Source organism: Nematostella vectensis, chromosome 10 (genome assembly GCF_932526225.1).
Source record: "Nematostella vectensis chromosome 10, jaNemVect1.1, whole genome shotgun sequence".
Taxonomy (NCBI): Eukaryota; Metazoa; Cnidaria; class Anthozoa; order Actiniaria; family Edwardsiidae; genus Nematostella; species Nematostella vectensis.
Genome location: NC_064043.1, coordinates 7375876 through 7400972, shown reverse-complemented (window position 1 = coordinate 7400972; position 25097 = coordinate 7375876). Strand labels below are relative to the sequence as shown.

Sequence of the window (25097 nt, the reverse complement as noted above, 5' to 3'; positions counted from 1 at the left end):
AAAATGAAGAACGGGGGGAGGGGAAAGAAAAATAGAGAGAAGAAACGCCTGCTGGATTTGGATTTTCTCTCTCTCTCTCTCCTTCCCCTCCCCTCCCCCTTTTTTCATTTTTCCCCAAATTTCAAGATGGCGGCTATAAAAACACCGGGTTAACGCCTGACCTGTGTTTTAGTGTGTTTTTATGGTCTGCCTTGATTGGGAGCCTTTGTCCGATTTTTTTTTTTTTATAAAAATCACATCCTCTGGGAGCGCGCGAGAAAGAGTGTCCCTGTGTGCCCGAACTCCGCGACGCCCTGGATCCCCGATGATGTGAAAATCATGGCTTATCGAAGTCTCATAAGAGGGGAGGTCAATGACAGACACGAAAGGAAACTGTATACGTTAAGCTAAGGACTACATTATAAAAGTTGGGCTGAGCAAAAAGTGGTTTTGTTGCCTTGGGCTTTTTGTTTTATTGAGGATTCACATATAGTACATTGTTTATAACCTACAAATAATGGATTCGAGAATCGTTCGCGAGAATCGTTAGCGGAAGGACTAGACAAACGTCGAAAACATATTAAATAAGATTTCCAATGATCTTTGGTATTTTATAAGATCTATTAAATACTTAAGAATTATTAAATAAGATTTACAAAGACCTTTGGACGGTATTAAAAAAAATGCTATTAAGTTTCTTGAAGTCAGTTTTGATTTATTACGTACAGTAACGTACAGCCTAGCCTCGAGTCTAATTATTTGTTTTCATATTTACATGAAAATGTAACGAGTACCACAATACTGGTAAGTGCTCTGCTTTAGTCTCAAGCAAACGCTAAATTTTTAATTGTCGTCTCCCTTGAGGGTCCTAGATAATGTGACACTAGATTAATGTGAGTAGTAGTGCGTGCTGTTATGGACAGAATGAGCTGGTGTGGCACTAACGACAGAGTTCCCCAGTCTGCTTGATGCTGACTTAAAGGGGCTGTGTCAAGAGTTCCGTGGGCCACAGCCATTAGGAGACAATGCTATACGGTCCACACACGGTCCACACACAGTCCACACACGGCTTTTGTTTCGGCCGTGCTCCAACGACCAGCAACCACGTTTGGAGCGAATATGAGAAGAGACGGTAGCACGAAGGGAGAATCCATATTGATTATCGATCATATGTTGCCGATTTTAAGCAAACTAGAAGCCTAGCAGAGGACGCACCTCCTTTACGGTCTGCTTCCACCAGCAAAGGAAACGGAGACGGAGAAGGCCATGAAAACGTTGAAAATATGCTTACCGCGCGTATGTAAAAGAGAGTGAAGGATAGGGAAGCGGAGAAAGGAAAAAGAGAGGGATGGAAAGGGATTATGGAACACTGTCTTGTTTTCCTTGTCTGTTTCCGCATACTTATGCCTACCGCGTATCCGAAGAGTGACGGAGAGGTAAGCGGAGAAAGGAAAAAGAGAGGGAAGGAAAGGGTTCATTGAACGGTGTCTTGTTTTCCTTGTCTGTTTCCGCATACTTATGCCTACCGCGTATCCGAAGAGTGACGGAGAGGTAAGCGGAGAAAGGAAAAAGAGAGGGAAGGAAAGGGTTCATTGAACGGTGTCTTGTTTTCCTTGTCTGTTTCCGCATACTTATGCCTACCGCGTATCCGAAGAGTGACGGAGAGGTAAGCGGAGAAAGGAAAAAGAGAGGGAAGGAAAGGGTTCATTGAACGGTGTCTTGTTTTCCTTGTCTGTTTCCGCATACTTATGCCAACCGCGTATCCGAAGAGTGACGGAGAGGTAAGCGGAGAAAGGAAAAAGAGAGGGAAGGAAAGGGTTCATTGAACGGTGTCTTGTTTTCCTTGTCCGTTTCCGCATACTTATGCCTACCGCGTATCCGAAGAGTGACGGAGAGGTAAGCGGAGAAAGGAAAAAGAGAGGGAAGGAAAGGGTTCATTGAACGGTGTCTTGTTTTCCTTGTCTGTTTCCGCATACTTATGCCTACCGCGTATCCGAAGAGTGACGGAGAGGTAAGCGGAGAAAGGAAAAAGAGAGGGAAGGAAAGGGTTCATTGAACGGTGTCTTGTTTTCCTTGTCCGTTTCCGCTTACTTTTCCTACGTTCTATGTGCATCACGATGTGTTCCCGGACACCATCTGTGCAGTAACAAGCCCGGTGTATATCCCGTTCAAGGCCATCAACTCCTGGTGTGTACCCTGCTCTGCTACACGCCCATGGTCAATGACACAAATCACGTCTGCATTCTTGACGGTGGAGAGGCGATGTGCGATCATGATCACTGTGCGACCCTCACTAGCTGCGTCCAGGGCGTCTTGGACAACCTGAAGGAGAAGAAAACTCTAGTGTAGACATAGAGCCCAGAGCCATAGCAAGCCACGTAAGATTGGGGGGGGGGGGGGGGAGGGAGGGGCAGAATACAGAAATACAAGAAAATATTGGGGGGGGCACAGCCACGCCCTTTCTGGTCATTTCTTTATATTTAAAAAAAAATATTTGGGTGGAGGCTTGCCCGCAGTGCGCCACCCCCTGCTACGGCCCTGAAAGACTAAGACTAAGCAATCTCCATAACCGTACAGTTCTGTGCGTTCAGCCCTTTCAAAGCCTCAACAATGTTATGTGCGGACATATACTATCTTAATGAGGCCTTGTAATCTATTGCGGACATACTATCTTAATGAGGCCTTGTAATCTCTTGCGGACATACTATCTTAATGTAATCTCTTTAATTAATTTGCTTTTTTTCTAAATTCCGCCCCCTCTCGCGCATACGGCTTTACTCTTTTACCCTTTGATGGAAATGCGGATACGGCCTTAACTTCTTACTCACTGTATCAATGTGTATGTAGCCTACCGTCTTACAGCTTTACCTTCTCGCTCTCTGTGTCTAGTGCGGATGTGGCCTACCGTCTTACAGCCTTACCTTCTCGCTCTGTGTCTAGTGCGGATGTGGCCTACCGTCTTACAGCTTTACCTTCTCGCTCTGTGTCTAGTGCGGATGTGGCCTACCGTCTTACAGCCTTACCTTCTCGCTCTGTGTCTAGTGGAGATGTGGCCTACCGTCTTACAGCTTTACCTTCTCGCTCTGTGTCTAGTGCAGATGTGGCCTACCGTCTTACAGCCTTACCTTCTCGCTCTGTGTCTAGTGGGGATGTGGCCTACCGTCTTACAGCCTTACCTTCTCGCTCTGTGTCTAGTGGGGATGTGGCCTACCGTCTTACAGCCTTACCTTTTCGCTTTGTGTCTAGTGGGGATGTGGCCTACCGTCTTACAGCCTTACCTTCTCGCTCTGTGTCTAGTGCGGATGTGGCCTACCGTCTTACAGCCTTACCTTCTCGCTCTGTGTCTAGTGGAGATGTGGCCTACCGTCTTACAGCTTTACCTTCTCGCTCTGTGTCTAGTGCAGATGTGGCCTACCGTCTTACAGCCTTACCTTCTCGCTCTCTGTGTCTAGTGGGAATGTGGCCTACCGTCTTACAGCCTTACCCTCTCGCTCTGTGTCTAGTGCGGATGTGGCCTACCGTCTTACAGCTTTACCTTCTCGCTCTGTGTCTAGTGCGGATGTGGCCTACCGTCTTACAGCCTTACCTTCTCGCTCTGTGTCTAGTGGAGATGTGGCCTACCGTCTTACAGCTTTACCTTCTCGCTCTGTGTCTAGTGCAGATGTGGCCTACCGTCTTACAGCCTTACCTTCTCGCTCTGTGTCTAGTGGGAATGTGGCCTACCGTCTTACAGCCTTACCCTCTCGCTCTGTGTCTAGTGCGGATGTGGCCTACCGTCTTACAGCTTTACCTTCTCGCTCTGTGTCTAGTGCGGATGTGGCCTACCGTCTTACAGCTTTACCTTCTCGCTCTGTGTCTAGTGCGGATGTGGCCTACCGTCTTACAGCCTTACCTTCTCGCTCTGTGTCTAGTGGGGATGTGGCCTATCGTCTTACAGCCTTACCTTCTCGCTCTGTGTCTAGTGCGGATGTGGCCTACCGTCTTACAGCCTTACCTTCTCGCTCTCTGTGTCTAGTGCGGATGTGGCCTCATCGAGAAGTAAGATGGGAGGATTTCTGATCAACGCACGCGCAATAGCAATCCTCTGCTTTTGTCCGCCAGAGATCAGTGTCCCCTTGTCTCCTACTTCTGTATCGTAGCCCTAAAATACAAGAGACGTGGCTTAAGAGTTTTTAACGTTCCTCGGGCTAATAGGCTTTTTGTTTTGATTCATCAAAGTTCTCGATGAAGGGCCTTAGCTGAACGAGAATTTAATATCAGGCCTTATTTCTAATAAAGGAAGACCCACCAAAATGTGCCATTCCGGCTTTTAACCTACAAAACACAAACGCAAGTACCTTAGGCAGTCCGCAGATAAAGTTGTGAATATTAGCGGCCTTGGCAGCAGTCTCGATCTCTGCCATGGATACCTCACGGCTGTTATCTCCATACGCGATGTTCTGCGCGATGCTGTACCCGAACAGGACCGGTTCTTGCGACACGATGCCTATCTTGGAGCGAAGCCACTTGAGGTTCAACTGGCGAACATTGGCGTTATCGATTGCCTAAGGAAGACAAATTACGGATAGTACCATGCGTCAAAGGCCGATAGATAAGTTCTCGGGCTGGACCAGCCTGAAAAGAGGGAAGGGGGACCTAGTATCTATAAAACCTCTACTGATCGGACGTCAAGGGCCGATAGATAAGTTCACGGGCTGAAGTAGCCTGAAAAGAGGGAAGGGGGACCTAGTATCTATAAAACCTCTACTGATCGGACGTCAAGGGCCGATAGATAAGTTCACGGGCTGGAGCAGCCTGAAAAGAGGGAAGGGGGGCCTAGTATCTATAAAACCTCTAGTGATCGGACGTCAAGGGCCGATAGATAAGTTCACGGGCTGGAGCAGCCTGAAAAGAGGGAAGGGGGACCTAGTATCTATAAAACCTCTAGTGATCGGACGTCAAGGGCCGATAGATAAGTTCACGGGATGGAGCAGCCTGAAAAGAGGGAAGGGGGGCCTAGTATCTATAAAACCTCTAGTCATCGAACGTCAAGGGCCGATAGATAAGTTCACGGGCTGGAGCAGCCTGAAAAGAGGGAAGGGGGACCTAGTATCTATAAAACCTCTAGTGATCGGACGTCAAGGGCCGATAGATAAGTTCACGGGATGGAGCAGCCTGAAAAGAGGGAAGGGGGGCCTAGTATCTATAAAACCTCTAGTGATCGGACGTCAAGGGCCGATAGATAAGTTCACGGGCTGGAGTAGCTTGAAAAGAAAGAAGGGGGACCTAGTATCTATAAAACCTCTAGTGATCGGACGAATTTTTAATGGTCACAAAAGGATATGTTATTATTAGTATCATATGCCCCTTGCGAAAGCGCAAATGTATTGCTGGCCAATCTTTTGTCTAATATCGGTAACCCTATATAATAAGCGCACTCTAAAGAACGTGAACCATACTCAATGCATTTAAAACAATAGCGGCATGTCAGTAAGGTTATATCTTAAACCCTTATGTATGTCAAAGGATTACACTATCTTTACCATTTCGCCATCTTCTGGGTCGTAGAAGCGCTCCAACAGAGAGACGGTCGTGCTTTTTCCACACCCGCTTGGTCCAACGAGGGCGAGTGTTTGGCCTTGGTTCACCTCTAAGGACAGACCACGGAGTACCTTGACATCGGGACGGGTGGGGTACTTAAAGCGAACGCTGCGCACTTGCACCGTACCTCGGACAGCGGCCTGGGGATGATAATGATATAATAGGGAACTTAAGGAAAAACGTTTCTGGACGACGGGCGGCAGCCGAAAATAGAGGGTTTTGTGTTTAAGGTTACCGCAACGCTTGCAGGTTTCAAATGTACGACTGTGCGGTCGAACAGATACATCCAGTTTTATTTTATTGGCTGTTTTGAAATAAAGGCCAATGAGATAAGATAGGTAACGCCCAAACCAAGTTTGACTCGACAAGCATGTGCAAGTCGAATTTTCGCAGGATATTAATAGGGGACTTGCGCTATGAGATCAGGTTACTTTTTGGATGGCAAACAAAGCAACAAAGAGCAACTAAAAGCAGACGAATTAAGCCAAAAAGATTTATTTTCATTTGAAGATTTCATTTGTCGTCGCTCTCTGGCGTAAGCGTACGCAGTCATTTTTGTGTTTATTTTGGCTGTTTCACCCAATAGGTCACGTGATCCTATTGCCTCGGTAAATAAAAAATGTAAAAAAAAAAGAATCAATTTTAATTGGCCCACGTTTTGAAGGTTATCAGCATGGCCCGTTATGGTGTACTCAGCGCGCGCGCAGGGAAGTATGGTAAAAAGTATTTAATAGCACGATCGAACTTCAAAGTCCCTATTTCAATTTCAAAATAGGAGTAGATATGTGGTGTGAGAGGTTAAAAAAGACTATCTAGACTTACCGGCTGTAGCCCATTCTCAGAAGCACTATCTATCGCCGGGGTGCGATCCAAGAGCTTGAATATCTTCCCTGCAGCAGTCCTGGCCTTCTGGTAGTCCGGGGAGAGGCTGGAGATCTGCCCAGCTACAAGACCGGCGATTACAATACACATAACAACCCTGGAAAACAAAGTTGGAGTCAGCCGCTCTCTCACAACTTCCCGAGCTACAAGACCGGCGATTACAATACACATAACAACCCTGGAAAACAAAGTTGGAGTCAGCCGCTCTCTCACAACTTCCCGAGCTACAAGACCGGCGATTACAATACACATAACAACCCTGGAAAACAAAGTTGGAGTCAGTCGCTCTCTCACAACTTCCCCAGCTACAAGACCGGCGATTACAATACACATAACAACCCTGGAAAACAAAGTTGGAGTCAGTCGCTCTCTCACAACTTCCCCAGCTACAAGACCGGCGATTACAATACACATAACAACCCTGGAAAACAAAGTTGGAGTCAGTCGCTCTCTCACAACTTCCCCAGCTACAAGACCGGCGATTACAATACACATAACAACCCTGGAAAACAAAGTTGGAGTCAGTCGCTCTCTCACCACCTCCTCAGCTACAAGACCGGCGATTACAATACACATAACAACCCTGGAAAACAAAGTTGGAGTCAGTCGCTCTCTCACAACATCCTGGCAGAACGCTTCTTGGTCTTGATTATGACTATGTTTATGGTCGACTGGAATTTGACCTGATTGGGATGTAACACGAATGGTACTTTCTGCTGATAAAACCGCTAGGTCCATAGAGAGGGGGAATACGCGAAATTGAAAACCCGGCCTATCATATAAAAACGTCGATGGTATTGTCGAACAGCTTGGTTTGATAACTTGAACAAAGGATAGAAACATGCGGCGACATCTAGAATGCAAGGTCAAAGAGCCCTTACCAGCCACACCTTTGCTGTCGTTTTCATACAAATTGGAAGACAAAAGATTTGAGAAATTCTCAAAATAACCATCTAAAAACAAAGCTTTATGAGATACTTATCAATTTCTTTAAATTTTCCGAATGCCCCGAGATGCTTTCTCGCACTTGATATTTTGCTATGATGGCTAAATGGCGGCTGACAGCTCTTGAACAAGAATTGGCCGGGTCATCGGCAGTGGTTGACAAATGTTTTGGGTCTTATTTGGACTGCTATATTAAGTGCACTTTTGCCTGCAGCAGTCGAAGTCAAAGGATAGGGTTAATGCTCCTTCTCTGTTGGTCAAGCAAAAACACTGACGATGGTCTTCACCTGCCACCTACTGATTCAACTTACATGCTTGCGCAGCGTCCTATTACTATTTTTGTTTCTGCTGGTTAAAAAATCATGTAAAAATAGAGCTAGGAAACTTTTTAACACCGTACATTTACCACACTTTAGCGAGGAGTAAACATTACATACGTCATAAATCATGGAGGAGTAAACATTGCATACTTCATAAAACCTGGAGGAGTAAACATTACATACTTCATAACTCTTGGCATGTCCATCTCTCCTTGGACAATTAAGTAGGCGCCGAACCGGAAGCATGCTGCATTGCACAAGAACATAATCGCTTCCGTCAGACCGTACGAGGCACCCGATAGATGCGCGCGACGGACAGCAACCCTAGAGAGACAATTAGGAGTTTAATAGTAAGACCATGCACTGAAATAATGCACTTGTGTGTCAAGCAAACGGGGCGCTGTTTAAACTTTGCGCAAAGCGCCCTGAAGAGGCCTAATGAACAGTTTCCCGAAAGGGGAATGGGAAGGCTTCCTTTTTTATCTCGGGGAGCCTATAGTACTGTTAGCTCCATCGCCATATGGTAACCATAACAAGAAGATCCCAGAAAGGGTAGACCTTGAGTACTTGAAGGACGGTCCTTCGAGTATGTTCTACAGGAGGCTCGCCAGGGGATTCTACGAAGGTAGTTGCATAAACACACACACCCACAGTTTTAAATGCGGTACCTTTCAGGTCCATAGTCAGGGTTTTGACAGGGTAAAAAATTCCTTTACCCGTTTGGTGGACGACTAAGCTCCCAGACGCTTTTTATCAGTTTTGCAGACCTCAAGTCGAATGGAGGTGGGAAAAGGGATCCTTCCGATCTGTCCCTGGTTAAGGGCCTATCAAGTAAGGGGGCTTACTTGTGAGGTCCATCAATGCTCCGAGAGTAATGTTCGAAGAACGTGTGTTCCCTTCCTAAAGTTGCTATGGTTCGAACATTCTCAAACGCTTCCACTGCAATCTTAAATTGTAAGGGAAAAGAAAAAAAGGTGAGAGGTGCTGTAATCATGACAAAGATTATCTTAGATCTAAACCATATTCAACCCGCGAGCTTGGACTCAGGTTACAAGAGATCACATTAGAATCACGTTCGTTGAAATTATCCGGCCAAGGATTGAACATAATACCACGAATACATCTACATATAGCAAGTAAATAGCAAACAAGAATCATTTTGCAACAAGAACACGGTGGTTAACAAAGAAAAGCAAACAGGATCGACTTTATCCAGATCAACAGCCATGGAATAAATTACCTTGGTTTATATGGGATCTGTGCTGCCACAAAGTTTACATGAATGAGAATAGTATCAAAGTGGTCCTCTAGTTTGTTGGCAAGTTTGTGGGCAGGCTTTTCTAGAGTGGTTCTTTAACATTCCACAAATATATTGTTTTGTAAGATACGACACCTATTTAATGTAGTCATCTTGAGGGACACAGTTTCCAGTAGAGAGCAAGGACGCTCTCTAACGCTCTCTAAAGTGCTGATTGTGTTGGTGGGAGGGGCAAGTGTTATTCGTACATAGTTTATTACCTTTCCTGACTCTATATAGTCGTCTTTTCCTCCATGATCCCCCGTGAACGCCTTCATATGCAGCGCCCCTGCCAGTACTATAAAAGGGATAAACGCACACACCACAAGACTAAGCTTCCAGCCGTTATAAAATGCGTAAATAGCCGAGGCGACCACGGTACTAAGGCCCAAGGCAAGGGTGCCAAGTCGACTTCCCGCAGCCTGTGACATAAGAAATACAAAGATACAAGGGTTAGAGGAGCCATGCCCGGGGTGCCAGGGATTTTAACATGATAACAACAAGAAATTGCATGCTTTAATGCGATATACTTTGTTTGTGAATTGATTAACCAACCGCACGACATGAAACATGGTGTTTACTTTGGTCACCCTGTGGTACCGGTAACTATTAGTAAAGGTAAGAGCAATTGCTTTTCTCAGGTGTAAGGGTTGCTTCATTGAACTTCATTGAACTGAAAGCTTTGTACAAACAGCATGCCCACAAAGAAATGTTTGCAAACTATTTCTACAACATCAAACAACATAAACAAACAATGCCAACATTGCATGGTCTAACAAACTTGTCTTATTTAACCAGGAAAGCTGTTATTATGCATGAAGAAGAAACGGATGTGCCAAGGCCTGGCCCAAATGTGCCAAGGCCTGGTCCAAACGTGCCAAGGTATGACCACAACATGCAAAGGCCTGGTCCAAACGTGCCAAAGCCTGATCCACACGCGCCATTACTCATAAATGTAAAAGAGGAACCTATTTCTTATACATACCCCTTTCACATCCGATGCATGAGTTGCCAAGGCTGTTGTGAGGGCCCCAGTGGTATGGAATGGATCATCGAAGAATGCCATTTCCTGAAAGAAAATGCCGTCAATCCCGCAAAAAAAAATATTATTAAATAAATAAAATACTGCAGCAAGGCGATGTGAGATATAATTTTGGGTTCGCTCGCGCACCTGACAACCAAATACGGTGTTCAGTGTCATTCGCAAGTTTTTCAAGCTCTTTCAAATCACTCCAACCCCCCTGAAAAGGTTTGGGACTCTTAAAAATGTTTTTACGAGAACCTCAAACTCGCTACAATGGGGTAAGTGTGCTTCTTAAATTACAATTAAATTTCAGTGAACTAAAATTTAACCATTCTAATTAAGGATAATTGGTACGAATTGAAGACAAACATTTAATGATGCCTAGTTTTTTCTCACCTGTCTAAGCAGTGATTTAAAGGAAAGTCGTCTTATCTTCACCGTCAATGCTTCACCGGATATCGCGAACATGTAATTCTGAAAGTTAATAAAAACAGCAAACAATTTGGACAAAACGTACCACTAACAAATATAACAAAAGTGTCCTGCCTAAAAGTGCCAAGGGACTGGGGAAATATATTCGTTATATCGAGGTTCAGTTACATAACGTTTTACTAACTTGTATTTTTTAATATTGGCCGGTCTGTAGGAAGAAAAGTGTTCGTTATACGAAGGACTTCGACGATTCTGATTATGATAAATTTGTAATTTGAAAGACTCAGCCATCTGAGCGAATTTTCTATGGCTCAAAGTTAAAAAAAAAAATCCTGGATATTACCCTGACAGAAACAAAGTGAAATAAGTTTTCCAGATTTTTCAAGGCTGGTTGAGTGAAAGCAACTAACAATCCTTTGCTGTTGACCAAGAAACAGCTGTGACCAATACCTGAAAGATCTGTGTGAAGAAGCTCGCTCCACCCATCACGAGGAACATAAGCGCCCAGAAGGTCGCTTCCTTCTTCATCTCATCCGTATTTACCAGAGTGAACACCTGTGTAGCACCATAAAAGGGGGAAAACGATAGCGGATATACTAGATATACTACTAACAATAAAATACGTGGAAAATTATGCTAAAAAAAACAGATGAAAATAAACTACGCGTAATATATAGGGGAGGTTAACAGACGGCAACCGACCGCGTCCTAGCCATAGTCAGTTTAGCAGTTTAACTTGGATTATTCGCGTTGTGAACCTAGTGATTTTTAAAAGGTAAGCTGCTATCTTACGTTCAATATTTCGCCGAGTAAGAGAGCGAAAGACATTGGTAGCAGTCCATTGATGAGAGCAGATATCACGCCTACTACCATGACCGGCCATTGGTCTGAGTTCATGCGTAAAACACGAAGAGCTGACCCAGGCTCGGCCTCCTCCTCTAAGACCTTGTGGTTATGCTTGCCCTGTTCAATCAACACAGTAAATAATATAACAGTATAAATGGGTTGGCGACATGAAAATGTTCAAAATAAACATATATTTCAAGGCACTTTTTTTTTGCAAAACCATCTTTCGGACTTCGATTGGCTGCGATTTTTTAGTTTTTTTTTTTTTTTTTTTAGTTTACTTCCTATAGCCAGCGCAGTCAAACTTTCCGCTGAAACCAACGGATGGATACGCTTGCTCTTCATGCTCATTTCGTCGTATTAACTCATATAAGCTTTTTGCTTGGCATAAAATGAAAAACAAAAGATAAAAAATATAATTTTTAGATATGTTTCTCGTATTAAGCATGTAGGAGTATTCTTAAAAGTCGTCCTGCTTACCACGTGACTATCGGAGCGCGAGAGTGCCGAAGGAGCTCGTTTCAAGGACAGTCTCCGGGAGGCACGCATGGACACTTTGCGTTCCAGGGCGGTGGCCTCGTGCTCCCCATCACTCGACAGCACGGATACACTCCTCATAAACTTTACGGCAGCCTGCGTCTCTGCAAGAGAAAGATAAACCTTGTAAGTTCCTGGTTTTGAATTGCTTGGGGGTTTATTTGCAATTTTATTACTTTAGAAATTATAATTTATGTACATCAATGAATTCATAATACTTGAAGTTGATTTACTTTGTTACTAAAATGTACATAATTCAGGGGCCTGATTCTGGATTTTTTTAATGGTGTTTCAATGAAAGTAACGCGTTGTTCTATTGAAACGACACACAGTTAACGTAAACTTTAGAAAGATTTATGCGAGGTGGCGCTGTCGTATTTGCTGGCAAGCTTGGTGACACAATGATGCGGCTAAACAAGGATTAAATGTTGGACAACATTACGCACCCACATTATATATATATTTTTTTGCAGGTTTCGAGGACACATTTTTTTGAGGACATAAAAACTACTTACGCCTACCTTTCTCCGTTGGATCATCGTCTGCGTCATCGTTCCCTTCTTCTTCAAAAGACTGGGCAAAAATAATTATATGTGTTTGTATAGAAAATAGCACACTCCAAACATTGCCCCTACGCCTGACCCGTAACCATCGTTGAGGGGTCCTTTACCGAGAAGTGTAGAAGCCCGCTCGTAAGGCCTTATAGGATTGGCTAGATTACCTCATTGTTCTATAGCTTCTACTTGACCCCCTTTACCCCTCCTCCAACACCAATTCCCCCTTACCTGTAGAATGATTAGCCGTCTGTATAGGCCATCAGTGGCCATAAGTTCGTTGTGAGATTCTTTCTCTACCACCAACCCCCCCCCCCCCCCCCCCCACACACACACACACACACCATTACCCCCTTACCTGTAGAGTGATAAGCTGTCTGTATAGGCCATCAGTGGCCATCAGTTCGTTGTGAGATCCTTTCTCTACCACCACCCCGTCTTGTATGGCTGCAATGACCGTGGCGTTTCTGATGGTGGAGAGACGATGGGCGATCACTAGTGTAGTGCGTCCCTCACTCGCCTGCAGATGCAATCAAATAAGAAATCAGCTGTAATAACTTCATTTGTACATACTGAGCTCTTTATCAAAGGCTGGGGAGAGTGTGTTGTTTAATACTTTGGACAAGCTTTATATAGATTAAACACCAAAAAACAACGCAGCTTCTATTGACTATAGTACATATTAGGACGCCTAATGAAGATACTTCCCACCCCCATCCCCATAAGACCAGACAAGAGGCCGCGATAGGGAACTGTTAATCCCTCATCTTCTCGAATAAGGACGTTTACCATAAATAACAAAATGGTTCTCTACATTGGGGACTGTGAATATCTCGTGTTCTCGGATGATTAAAGTTCGCCGGCCCTCCCTTTAATCGCACTCTATTGTACCTGTATCCAGAACATAAAAGAACAGCTAGAGGTAATGGACATTGACTCGCCAAACCTTGGATGTAAATTACGTAGTGCCGTCTGTATCTATACGAACCTTGTCTAGTGCTGCCTGCACTATTTTCTCGCTCTCCGTGTCAAGCGCAGACGTGGCCTCGTCCAGGATAAGCAGAGTGGGGTTCTTGACCAGTGCTCGCGCGATGGCGATTCTCTGCTTTTGGCCGCCGCTCATTTGTGCGCCACGTTCACCAACTACTGTATTATATCCCTAAAAACACATATTGTTTTCGATTGTATTATGATGTCTAGATCAGACTCACACTCAAATAGAAGCCCCGTCCGACAGTAATTATAATTAAAATGCTCGAAAGGTCAGCACTACTTTTTCCCAGTCTCCACAACACCTACGCAGTGTACCTAGTTTTCCTACAGCAGACTTTTAAGGTAATATCAAACTTACACTTTTCAGTTGCAACTTGACTCGCAAATAAAAGACTTAAAGAAATTTGTTGGGAAAAGCAGAAGTGAGTTTAACTAGCCGTTCCTGTTGCCCTTCCCTTCTTTATGAGCCATTATTCTTCAGGTCCTATCTAATTCCCCCGTTTCGGCAAATAATTTTTTTAAATCTCTCCCCATTCTACCTCCCAGTTACCCCTTTTTCCAAACAATAGATGGTTTCTTACCTGCGGCAGATTCCTGATAAAGTCATGAGCGTTCGCCATCTTGGTGGCCTTTTCGATCTCTGCCTGGGTGATACCTTCTCGACCGTAGCGTATGTTCTCGGCCACTGTAGTGGCAAAAAGGATTGGCTCCTGGCTAACCACTCCGATATGCTGACGTAACCATTTGAGGTTCAACGAGCGGATGTCGATACCATCCATACAAACCTAGAAAGGAGTGAGCGGAGGAATAAAGCTCATGGGTTCTTTATCTCGGCCAATCACGCCATTTTACGATCCCGCACAATACCAAGTGACTCAAAGAATCCATTTCCATCGGCTAATCTAGGCAAGTGTCTGATATGCTTTTATCAAAATATCGTTAATAAGGTATTAAACTTTAAATGTGGGTGGCTATATTGAAATTTCTTTCCAAATAAACCGATGGATTCTTTTAATTGTAAACAACAGCAAAGGAGTGGTTTTGATCGACATTCTTTAACACAATGGTTTAAGTTATTGTATGCCAGACCTGTTCATGTAAGCGTCATTTTTCATGCGAGACATGGTACTGCTGTACACACAATAATGTTGAAGTCTACAACACAGGCCCACTGACTGCTCTGCATGTGGCCCTCGAATATAGCCACTTACTGTTCCTTCAGCCGGGTCGTAAAACCGCTGTACAAGCTTGATAAGCGTACTCTTTCCACAGCCGCTCTCGCCGACCAACGCCACAGTCTGGCCACTTCTGATTGTAAGATGTAATCCTTTCAATACCTGCAAATTATCAGTGTGCGTAAGTGTGTACACTTTCTGAAAATTGTATCGCGAAGGTGCCCATCCAGAATTTGTCTAAGAGGGCGGATACCACTATATAAACTATATGGCAAAACGTATATCTTTGCATTTTAGCTCCTATACGCCAATACATCTCCCATTTTTTTTAGCTCTGACTTCTTCTAGAACGTCCAGCGTCAAAGGAGGGATGGGTTGCACTGTCAAAAAACAGCATTATTACTTTCATTGCTACACACTGCCGGTCACCTTGAATAGCAAGAAACCCTGAATGACAACTCACTTTGACGTCCGGACGGGAAGGATACTGGAAATGGATGTCTGTAAAATCTATGTCTCCCTTGACGCTTGCTGGTTTCAACCCTTCCTCAGAGCTGCTATCAATGGGTGGCTGGCGATCAATGATGCTGTAGAGCTCGTAGGCTGCACCCCTCGCAGTAGCGATCGCCTCAATGTTTGGGCCCGCCTGACCTAGCTGAGTTGCACCAACCATCACTGAGAAAAATACCTGAAGAAAAATATAACAGAACAAGAACGAAGTCGCACTTTTGACCCCAAAAGAAACCCACTTTATGAGAGTAAAATGACCTACTTCTACCACGCAAAGGCGAACAAAGCACATTATTTTTAAGATAAGATGCCTACCACAAGCAGATCTCCACTATTGATAGCCTTATCTGCCACCAAAACAGCGCCATACCTATGGAGAAAACAATTTTCACATTAACCCCTGCCACTTAAATAATGTCACGATTGGGTGTTACTTACACCAAACCCTCCAAGCCGGTGGCCTTTTTTTAAATATGTTTTGTTTCTATAATGGTCTTAAAATGATGCAACTATGGACTTACCAAAAAGCCAATGAGTAACTTCCGAACATAATAAGCTGGAAAAACCCAAAGCCCAGTCCAGTAGAGAGACCCTTTTTGACTCCAAAAGCCTGCGCTTCTCCCAGATGAGAGTTGTACCTAGAAGAGAACAAAATTGAAGAGAGTCGCTGTCAGTCGGCATTTTGTCATCCTAGCAAAAAAGCAAGTGTGAGAAAGCATCCATTTCCATCACAATTTAGCGAATTTATTGCGGCAAGTTCTATCGAGTTTTTATCAATGGAAATATATCGATTTTTAAAATGAAAATAAAACTTTGTTTTTGATGTTCATTTCAAGATTTCTGTGCATGTCTTCCAATGTTGAATGGAGCAATAACAAAGGTGTGGCTGACAAGGACTATTTAACCTTTTGTCACTTTTGTATCACGGTATTTTGTGAGAAAAAAAATTAACGGGAAACGGTAATGTAAAGGCATATTGTCTCAATCAGAAAACATGAGTTGTGACGTTAAACTCTGCTGATTTGAATAATTTTAATACCTTTCACATTCCTTTTTCTCTCCACCAAATGCGGCCACAGTTCTAATAGAGGATAGAACTTCCTCAGCGATAGCCCCTGCCTTAGCATAAGCCTCAAGTTCTTTACTGGTGAAAACAGATATGACCTGCAGTGTAATAAGACAGCATCTGCTTTTAGAGCACAGGAATCCGGAAACCCTTTGTTGCAATTTGTTTTATTTCGTCTCTAAAGACAAAATCCTAGGGATTTATTGAATTTTGCCGAATGCTCCGCCACCTCTAGTGGAACCTCGATTTAACGAACCTCTATATAAGGAACAATTTCCTTCCTTCAGCACAGCCAAAATTACAGTATGGAACAGGAACCTCAATATGACTAAACCTCGATATAACGAGCAGATTTCCCCAGTCCCTTGGCACCTCGTCTAGTTTGTTAAATTTAGGTTCTATATAAGCCCCTCCAAGCTCCCGATGCTTTATCTATAGCTTATGTATTTTAACAAAATGTACATTTTCCCAGTGGAGCGTATCTTCATATCAAACAGACCTTTCCCATAATCCCACCAGCGATAACCATGAGGGGTGTAAGGGCTAGAATCACGAGGGTAAGCTTCCAGCTGTAGGCAAACCCCATGATAAAACCTGCTAGGAAGGTGGTGGTAAACTGGACGACTAAGCCGACTTTTGAACCAAGGCCATCTACAACTTTGCTGATGTCTCTGCAAGATACAGACATTTATTTAAAGCGATATGGAGCAACAATTTAATCTTCTCATTGTAGCACGTTTCATAATACATTATTTTTTTAATAAATGAATTAGTTTTTGCTTCATAATCAAGATGATTTTCTTTTACTACATAATGTCCCTTTAATCTGCATGTCTATTTTTAACCCTTTTTAAAAATAGGAGCACTTCGTTTGGAATTAGGAGATTGCAAGAATCATAAGATTCGTTAATTTGTTAACAACTAGAAGAGTTGTGCAATTCATAGGCGACTGAGAATTTATTGTCTTCTCTAACAATAACGAGCTCGCCCATATTTCGTGCGGTCAAATTGTATAAAAACCTCGTTCTCCGTTGTTTTTAAATCGCCCTAAAAGCAAACAGAAACGCTTGCTACACAGGCTACTTCAATAAGGTCACGAGGTCTTTGAGGAGGTCACATCGCTCACCCCAATTCGTCAAACCTAGCGTATTAGGGGACGTTTTATCTGAACTCGCTATTACGGCCATCAAGAACCGCTTAGGATGCAAGCCCTTTGTATCATCTTCAGTGACAGTGCTTATACACTAACTCACACTCATGATGGTAAACCGTGTAAAGCAGTCAGTACCCATTTTATACTGACAAGCAGGCGCGTACTCAGGGCAGTAGGCAGGGTGTGCGCGCACCCCCCTTCTCCCTTTGGCGGCCAAAAAATTGGTCATTTCTTATTAAGGAATCTTCAAATACTCTGCTTTTTCCATATAATACCTATACCCATATAATGACTGCGCACCCCCCACCCACCCCCCCCCCCCCCTCAACTCAATCCTGGGTATGCCCCTGACAAGGCCACATGTGAGATGCTTATCCATGTTATCGCATTATACAATAAAAAACAGTATTCACATTTAAAAGATAAAACCATTGTTTAGTACTTACTCAGTTAATCTATTATTCAGCTCTCCAGCATCATAAGTATCAAACCATCCAATGTCTTGACGCATTACGGCCTTGAAAAAATTGCAGCGTATCCTTTTGGCCTGGCGCACTGCTGTGTATTGAAAGAAACCAGCTTGAAGGTATGCTACTATAAGTGCCCCAATGGCAAGGTAGATATAGTAGATAGCTAGGTCTGTCATGACACCTTCCAGATCAAAGGTGGTACTGTTCCCAGTATTTGCATCAATTTGATATTTGACAAAGCTTTCAATGAGCTCTCCAAAGATGATAAACTGCAGAGGAGTTGCAACACCATGTGCCATAGCTCCAAAAAAAGCAAGAGCAAGAAGAATCCTGTCCACGCCATCAGCATATCGAAACTGGAAAATAAATGAAGGTATTTCTACAGTGAATGTTGAGTTATTCAATCCAATTTTTATAAGGGTCAAAATGAGTGCTATCAGGTTCTCCAGTGCTTCTCCCTCATTCCTTTTTTCCAAAATATGTTTTGTTTGCCTTGTACAGTAAAGTATATTATATAACAAGCTAATCATAAACAGAATACAAGCAGATAGTGCAAAGACGACATGGTTACATGATACAAGCAGAGAATGTAAGGACATGGTCACATGATTAAAGTAGATAGTGCGAAGACACATGGTCGCATGATACAAGCAGATACAGTAATATCTAGAGGGCAAAAGACAACATGGTCACATGATATAAGCAGAGAATGCAAAGACAACATAGTCATGTGATACAAGCAAAAAGTGCAAAGACTAAAATAATTTACACCACATGATACAAGCAGAGATTAAAGGCAACGTGTTAATGTGATGATACAAGTAGACAATGCAAACACAACATGGTTAGATAATACGTAAAGATATAGTGCAAAGACAACAGGGTCACATGATACAAGCAGATATCGCAAAGACAACACAACACACAATGCATACACAACATGGTGTCATGTAACATCAGTGAAACAGATACCAACCTGCCAAAACCCTCTTTTTCATACTCGAATTTCACATCTGCTTGTATCATCACATGACCATTTTACCTGTTTCTGTATCAGATACAGCAGATGTTGCAATGGTCATGATACAAGCAAAGAATGCAAAGATGACATGGTAATGTGATGATACAAGCAGAAATTTGAGCATATGAAAGGAGGTTGGTGGGTGTTCGCTGCTGTCTAACATTTATTTACAAAAAGTGACTATGCAAACAAACTCTGACCTATTTTCTGGAAAATGGCCCATCAAAAAATGATATCTACAATACCAAATTCTCTATTACAAAGTACAAAAAATAACCAAATACTGACCAGCTGCCCTAATGAAACCATAGGTGGCTTTTCTTCCTTCTTCTTAGCGTCTTTCTTATCCCTAAAAAATGAAAGGATTAGTATATCTGATTATATGTATCTCTGGATCTAGCAAAGGGGGATTAAACAGGGGTCTCCTAATCTGCCGATCCACACAGGGTTCAGGTTCAATCTGTAACAACAATATCATCAATTAAAACGGCCATTGTTTTTTTAATGCTATGTCTTAGGATTAAAAATTCCTTCAACCACACTTGATGTGCTATCTATTAGGGGTAAGAATTGTTGTTGACCACGGCCTTAGTCCTATCCCTTAGGGTTTAAATTAATTTTGCTGTCGAGCACCCCTATCTGTTTTTCTTGAAGTCCCCCCCCCCCGATCTCATCTCATCATGTTTTGACATTTGACCAACATTTCACAAGAAATAGAAACATACATTTACAGAAGCCTGTGCCCAAGGATATAGGTACTCTAAACATGACAGTGGGTCTGATAAATCCCAAAACTTTGACCTCTTTTTGTTTACTTTTAAAAAGCACACAAGAAGACCCTATGATTTTTCTTAATTGTCTGACGGATTCTGTATTGTTATGTTACCGACAATAAAGCTGGAAGTATCAACCGATCAGTTGACTTGTGGTTTATTGCAAAATATGTTTTGAGCGATAGCACAATCGAAAAAATCCTAAAACACCCCCTAAGAGATAGCAGTTGATTAGAATTTTATACCCTAAAAGATAGGTCGAGCACCCCCATCTACTTTTCTGGAGAGTCCCCCCCCCCCCTTCGGGGATGAGATTAATTTTATTGCTTGATGAGAGTTAGCTAACATTTGCAGGTCATTTTGCAGAGCTCTTTTGTGTTGATATACCACTTAGGCCCTTAGAGGGGGACTCCAATAAAATCAGATGGGGTGATCCTCGGCAAAATGGATTCTAATGCTTGAGTATTGTTAAAGGATAAGTTATAATGTTCCCATACTTATAATGTTTTACTGCTTGGATTTACAGCATGCATACAGATTTTTTTAAAGGAATGCATCATTGCATATATTTGCAACTCTTTTGTTAGTAACACAATAACAGCCATTCTTGCATAAATTATATTAATATTGACTACTACAAATATGTTTGTGCCGCAAATTTAGGAGGAACATTAGAATATTGCAGGATAATTAACGCCTTAAATTCATTGAGAACATGGAAATCTAGCAACCCTGTGTGTGTCTATAATAAAATCATGTCTAGGTTCCGTACAAACAAGGAACCAAGGGTTCGTGGCTACGGTTACTGATCTACGGAGCTGAAGTACTAGTAACGAGTTAACTGTCGAGATGTAATCCAAGTGCTAACAGAAGTTCGGGTTGTGAGGTCAAATGGTATGACCTTAGCGTAAACGCTCTTAGGCTTGTCTTGCATCAGCCTCAAATAAAAGAGAGAAAAAAGCGTGTAGAAAAACACGGGAGCGGTTAGTTTAAGTAAGTCTAAGACTAAAGTTTACTAGAGCATAAACAAGTTCGGTTAGGTTATATAAAACTAAAAAGTGACTTATCTACTTGATTTCTTCGATTTCTTACTTACTAACACTGATTTTGATCGCAAAATATGTTATCGGACTGTCATAAGGACTTACTCCTCAGGATCTCCAGATGTTTTTGCGTTCCCGTTAATTTGACCGCCGCTGCTCGGTCCGCCATTCAGCTCGTCTGGCTCAAATTTCACCCCAAGATTATCGTGTCCATTCATAACGGACCCATTTTTAGTATCAGTTTTTACTGCTTCAGCGTAAGTAGGAGGAGGTTGTCCATGTCCCTCTTCTCCTGTGGGCAGATTGACCCCTTCCATTTTGATTCTCTCGTCTCGTTGTCGTTCAAAGTTTGCGTTGCTTTTCGATCTTCGCGCGTGTCTTCTTTAAAACCTTATGTACTCTAGACAAACATTACATCATCGTAACTTGACCCAGTTAATCAACGGTAATATCGCTTTAGTCAACAATATTTTCTTAGCACTAAGTTTACTATTTTAGGTCATACAAGCGCCAATGTTAGGAAAGTAGAATGACGTAAGATTTTATTTCCAGAAGACACATAAAGACAACACTAAAAGGTGTGGGGAGGGGTAGGGATCAATTTCTTTGAATCTAATTCGGATTTAAAATCAATTCAAATGATGAAATAAACGATGAATGCCTCAGTCAAATCTTCTTTATCTATCTGTGAGAAATATTAAAAGAACTTCGTCCTCTCCTTCTTATGTGGAGTTACTTAAAGCCGCATTATCACCAGTTTACTTCCGGAGGTCCGACGGAAACTTCAACCGTTAAAAGACAAAAGAATCTATTCGAATCCGAGATATTTAACAGGCCATCCGCTCTAAAGTAGCAGTCACATCCTCAAAGAAACTTCCAATAGACACACTGCTTTCTATATTCTGAAAATATTTTTCGTGTTTTCCGTTAAAAATCATCGGAGATTGTTACGTAATCGACCGGAAGTAAACTGGTGACAATGCGGCTTTAAGGGATCCCCTGTGGGTGCAGTACGCATTGGCAGTAGGAAAATGCAGTAGGCTCCCTGTGGTGCAGTAGGCCAATGCAGTAGGCTTCCTGTGGTGTAGTAGGCATTGGCAGTGTCGTGTTGATAAATTTTTCCCGCATATTTCGCGCTGAATTAGCAGGAAGAATAAATTGTCTTGTAATATTTTAGGTTAGCAATCAGATGAGTGCTGCATTTTTTCACTACGCAATAGCTCACCTAATATGTTGCGTATTGCACGCCAAATATAATGCACTAGTCAATTGAAAACCCGGCCCTGGGGGGGGGGGGGGGGGGGGGGGGGGGCATACCGGGGAGGTAATGCGTTCTGGGTCACTAGATCCATCTAAAACTATATTTTCTATCCGAATACACACAAAAAACTAACCATGCTATGAGAGGATGAGTCGAGATGAGGTTTTTCAACGGACCTGTTTACTCTGTTCTAATGTTACACAAGAGCAATTATCTATTATAACTTTGGTACGATATTATACTAAATTTGTATTATATATTGTATTTTGTATTGAAAATAGAGCAAATAATACTATTATTGATAAATTCGGTCTAATCTACCAACATAGTTCCTAACTTTTTTACTTGGAGGTGCGGTCATCGGTTATTTCCGTGGGTCACGATTGTATCCTCAGCCATTACAAGCCTTTGTAAAGAATTATAGGGCTCGGCTAATTAACATAAATCATTTGAGCAAACAGTTATGTTCCCTGGAGCTTCTGAGATGTTTTGGCTTGTTGTGTAGAGACAATAAACTAAAATAACAAAACAGACACGAAAAATATGACAACGTTCAGGATCTTTCCAACTAGTCTACTCGCAGCCGCTTTTAAGTTTCGGTCACTGCACGGCACTACTTTCCAACCTGCCTAATAACTAATTCCCTGACGTGATTAATTACCAAATACTTGTTTTATTGCCCCGCTTCCAACAAATCCTGTAATTCCTTTCTTACACGCAGAAAAAAAAGGAAAGGAATTACGAAGGTCTATATACCTGTATACAAGCTACCAATAAGCGCCTAACCCGACTTTCTGCGCAAAATAAAGCGAAACTTTTTTTTTTTGCTCGAACCCGAACGTTTATATCGAACGCACCCCCCTACAACGGCCAAAAGCCCATTTTCGGTTCTCAATAGACGTGCTATTTGTAGACAAAACTAATAAAGTATAAGCTAGATCACTCTGGTTTGTCATTAGTCCAAAAGTGTGCATTTTTGTAACCAAATCCGACAATAACCGTCCCGTGGAGATACTACAAAGGCATAAATCCCTTTTTATTCTTTTGAGGGTGATCAGATTTTTACCTCCCCTTTCCCCCGGTAAAATTAGTAAAACCTTTAAAAGAAAAAGTCGACAACAACGCATATTTATGTTTTTTAGAATGATATTTCGGCAGGCCAATACCTGCCTTCTTCAGGTTATAGATGAGTTACAATGGCATGTTACAGCTAGTATATATACAAAGTTTATTGATTATTAACTAACAAAAGGTAAAAATAGTAATTGAGTAAGGAGTCACTTATGGAAGATGGTAAAGGGTGGTGTGGATTACTAAGTAGCTAAACGGTTTCTTCACGCCGGTTGAGGCCACCGGGTTCAAGAGTGCTAGCGCGAGCTATCAGTGTGGCTTCTCTTGCTTTGCGGATAGAGTTATTTTTTCAATAGGTATGAGCTCTATGTCAGAAGCGGAGTAGTAAGGTTTTAGGAAGTGTTCAGCGTCGTGGGTTGGTATGGATCGAGATTGGAAGTCTACAGTTCTGCGGTGGTCATTAAAGCGTTCTTTTAATTTCCGTTTCGTTTCCCCAATATATTGAAGGTTACAGCGGTTACATTAAATCTATAAATCACGTTTTTAGTATTGCAGGTTATGTGGGAGGTTATAGGTCGTGTTTCACCTGTTGAGAAAAATGTGTAGCTTGTCAGGCCATCGGTTCTAATATAGGGGCAGGTTAGGCAGTTTTTTCCGCAACGGAAAGCACCGGGAGGTTGGTTGGTGGGAGAGCGGTCGGAAGGTAGCCTGGCTTTAACGAGGATGTCGCGGAGGTTAGGTGAGCGGCGAAAGGCGACAAGAGGGGGCTCAGTGAAAACCTTATGGCATCGCTTAGACGAGAATAGAAGGTTGTAGTTTCTACGGATTATGTCGTTGATGTTAGGTAGTGTAGGGTTATAGGTAGTGACGAAGGGGATGCGACGGGAGTTTTTGTGGTTGTTATTATTAGGGCGTAGGGCGTCAATGCGGGAAATGTTAGCAACGCGTAGGATTTGTCTCTTGAGAAAAGCGGGTTTATAGCCACGCTTGAGGAGGTAGTTGGAGAGTTCATTGCAGCGGTTATTAAAGCTTTCTTCTGTAGATCAAATGCGGCGAATACGGAGGGCGAGGCTATAGGGGATGGCCTTTTTGGTGTGATTAGGATGGCAAGATAAAAAAAGAAGGTGTTGGTGTTTGTCAGTAGGTTTGGAGTAGAGGTCAGTTTCTATTTTACTATTAACAAGGGAGACATTAACGTCAAGAAAAGGTACATTGTTATAGGAGTGGGAGCTTGTAAATTTAATGGTGGGATGTAGATTGTTAAGATAATCTACAAAAGCGTTCAATTTGTCTAGACCCTCAGTCCATACAACAAAAATATCGTCGATGTATCTTAACCACGTATGGGGTTTGTAAGGGGCGTCACGCAAAGCGTTGGTTTCAAATAAACCAAGAAAGAGACAGGCGAAAGAGGGTGCCATGCGTGTGCCCATTGCGGTGCCATGCTTCTGGAGGTAGTGTTTGTCATTAAAGGAGAAGTTGTTCATTTGGAGAATCATGCGGATTAAATCACAAATAGTGCCAGCAGGGATGGGGTTAGTGTTACATGTGCGAAGGAAGTGGTGACAAGCGTTGATGCCATCATTATGTGGAATATTAGTATAGAGGCTAGAGACGTCGAGTGTGACCAGGAGAGAGTCTGTTGGTAGGTTGCTGAGTGTTAATAAAATGTTTAAGAAGTGGTTAGTGTCTTTAACGTATGATGGAAGTTGACTTACTAATGGCTGGAGGTAGCAGTCTACAAATTCTGAGATGCGTTCGGTGAGGTGGGAGTTGGAGGAAATAATAGGGCGTCCAGGATTACCATGTTTATGTATTTTAGGGAGTGTGTAAAACCGTCCAGGTTTAGAGTTTTTGGGTGTGAGGTAGGATTTAGTGTCCTTATTAATTATTCCTCTGTGTGCGGTTAATGTAAGCTGTGACTCGTTTTTGTATGTCATTAGTAATGTCGGCATCTAATTGTGTAACTGTAATTGTAATTGTAGTTGTAATTGTAATTGTCGGCATCTAATTGTCGGCATCTAATTCTGCGTTGTTGTCGACTTTTTCTTTTAAAGGTTTTATTAATTAATCAACTGTCGACGCAGACCACAAGGTCCGACGCACACCAGCAGATAGAGGCTGTCCGGTGGTTTCTTCCTACGTTTTAGTAAAATTAGGTCCAC

The 25097-nt window shown here is 42.6% G+C and overlaps 1 protein-coding gene across 4 annotated transcripts; it reads right to left on the bottom strand.

Annotated features, from left to right (window-relative positions):
• Nucleotides 1–424: 424 nt before the first annotated feature.
• Nucleotides 425–24757, bottom strand: LOC5521915 (ATP-dependent translocase ABCB1). Of its 4 annotated transcripts, none has more exons than XM_048733362.1 (27): nt 24651–24757; nt 19073–19133; nt 17740–18119; nt 16640–16811; nt 16114–16238; nt 15596–15712; nt 15390–15444; nt 15028–15252; nt 14601–14726; nt 13971–14174; nt 13385–13555; nt 12755–12916; nt 12364–12415; nt 11786–11946; nt 11252–11431; nt 10910–11014; nt 10424–10501; nt 9989–10072; nt 9225–9425; nt 8552–8652; nt 7890–8030; nt 6382–6538; nt 5502–5699; nt 4317–4523; nt 3974–4120; nt 2080–2301; nt 425–1955 (listed from the first exon to the last, which is right to left on the bottom strand). In XM_048733362.1, the coding sequence occupies exons 2-26, from the start codon at nt 19091–19093 to the stop codon at nt 2092–2094; spliced, it is 3780 nt and encodes a 1259-aa protein (XP_048589319.1). In that variant the 5' UTR covers nt 19094–19133; nt 24651–24757; the 3' UTR covers nt 425–1955; nt 2080–2091. The 4 variants fall into 4 exon arrangements, with proteins under 4 accessions (XP_048589319.1, XP_048589316.1, XP_048589317.1 ...); XM_048733359.1 differs by lacking the exon at nt 24651–24757 and adding an exon at nt 20706–21146; XM_048733360.1 differs by lacking the exon at nt 24651–24757 and adding an exon at nt 20706–21146 and having other exon boundaries at nt 425–1840.
• Between the last annotated feature and the right edge of the window lie 340 nt (nt 24758–25097).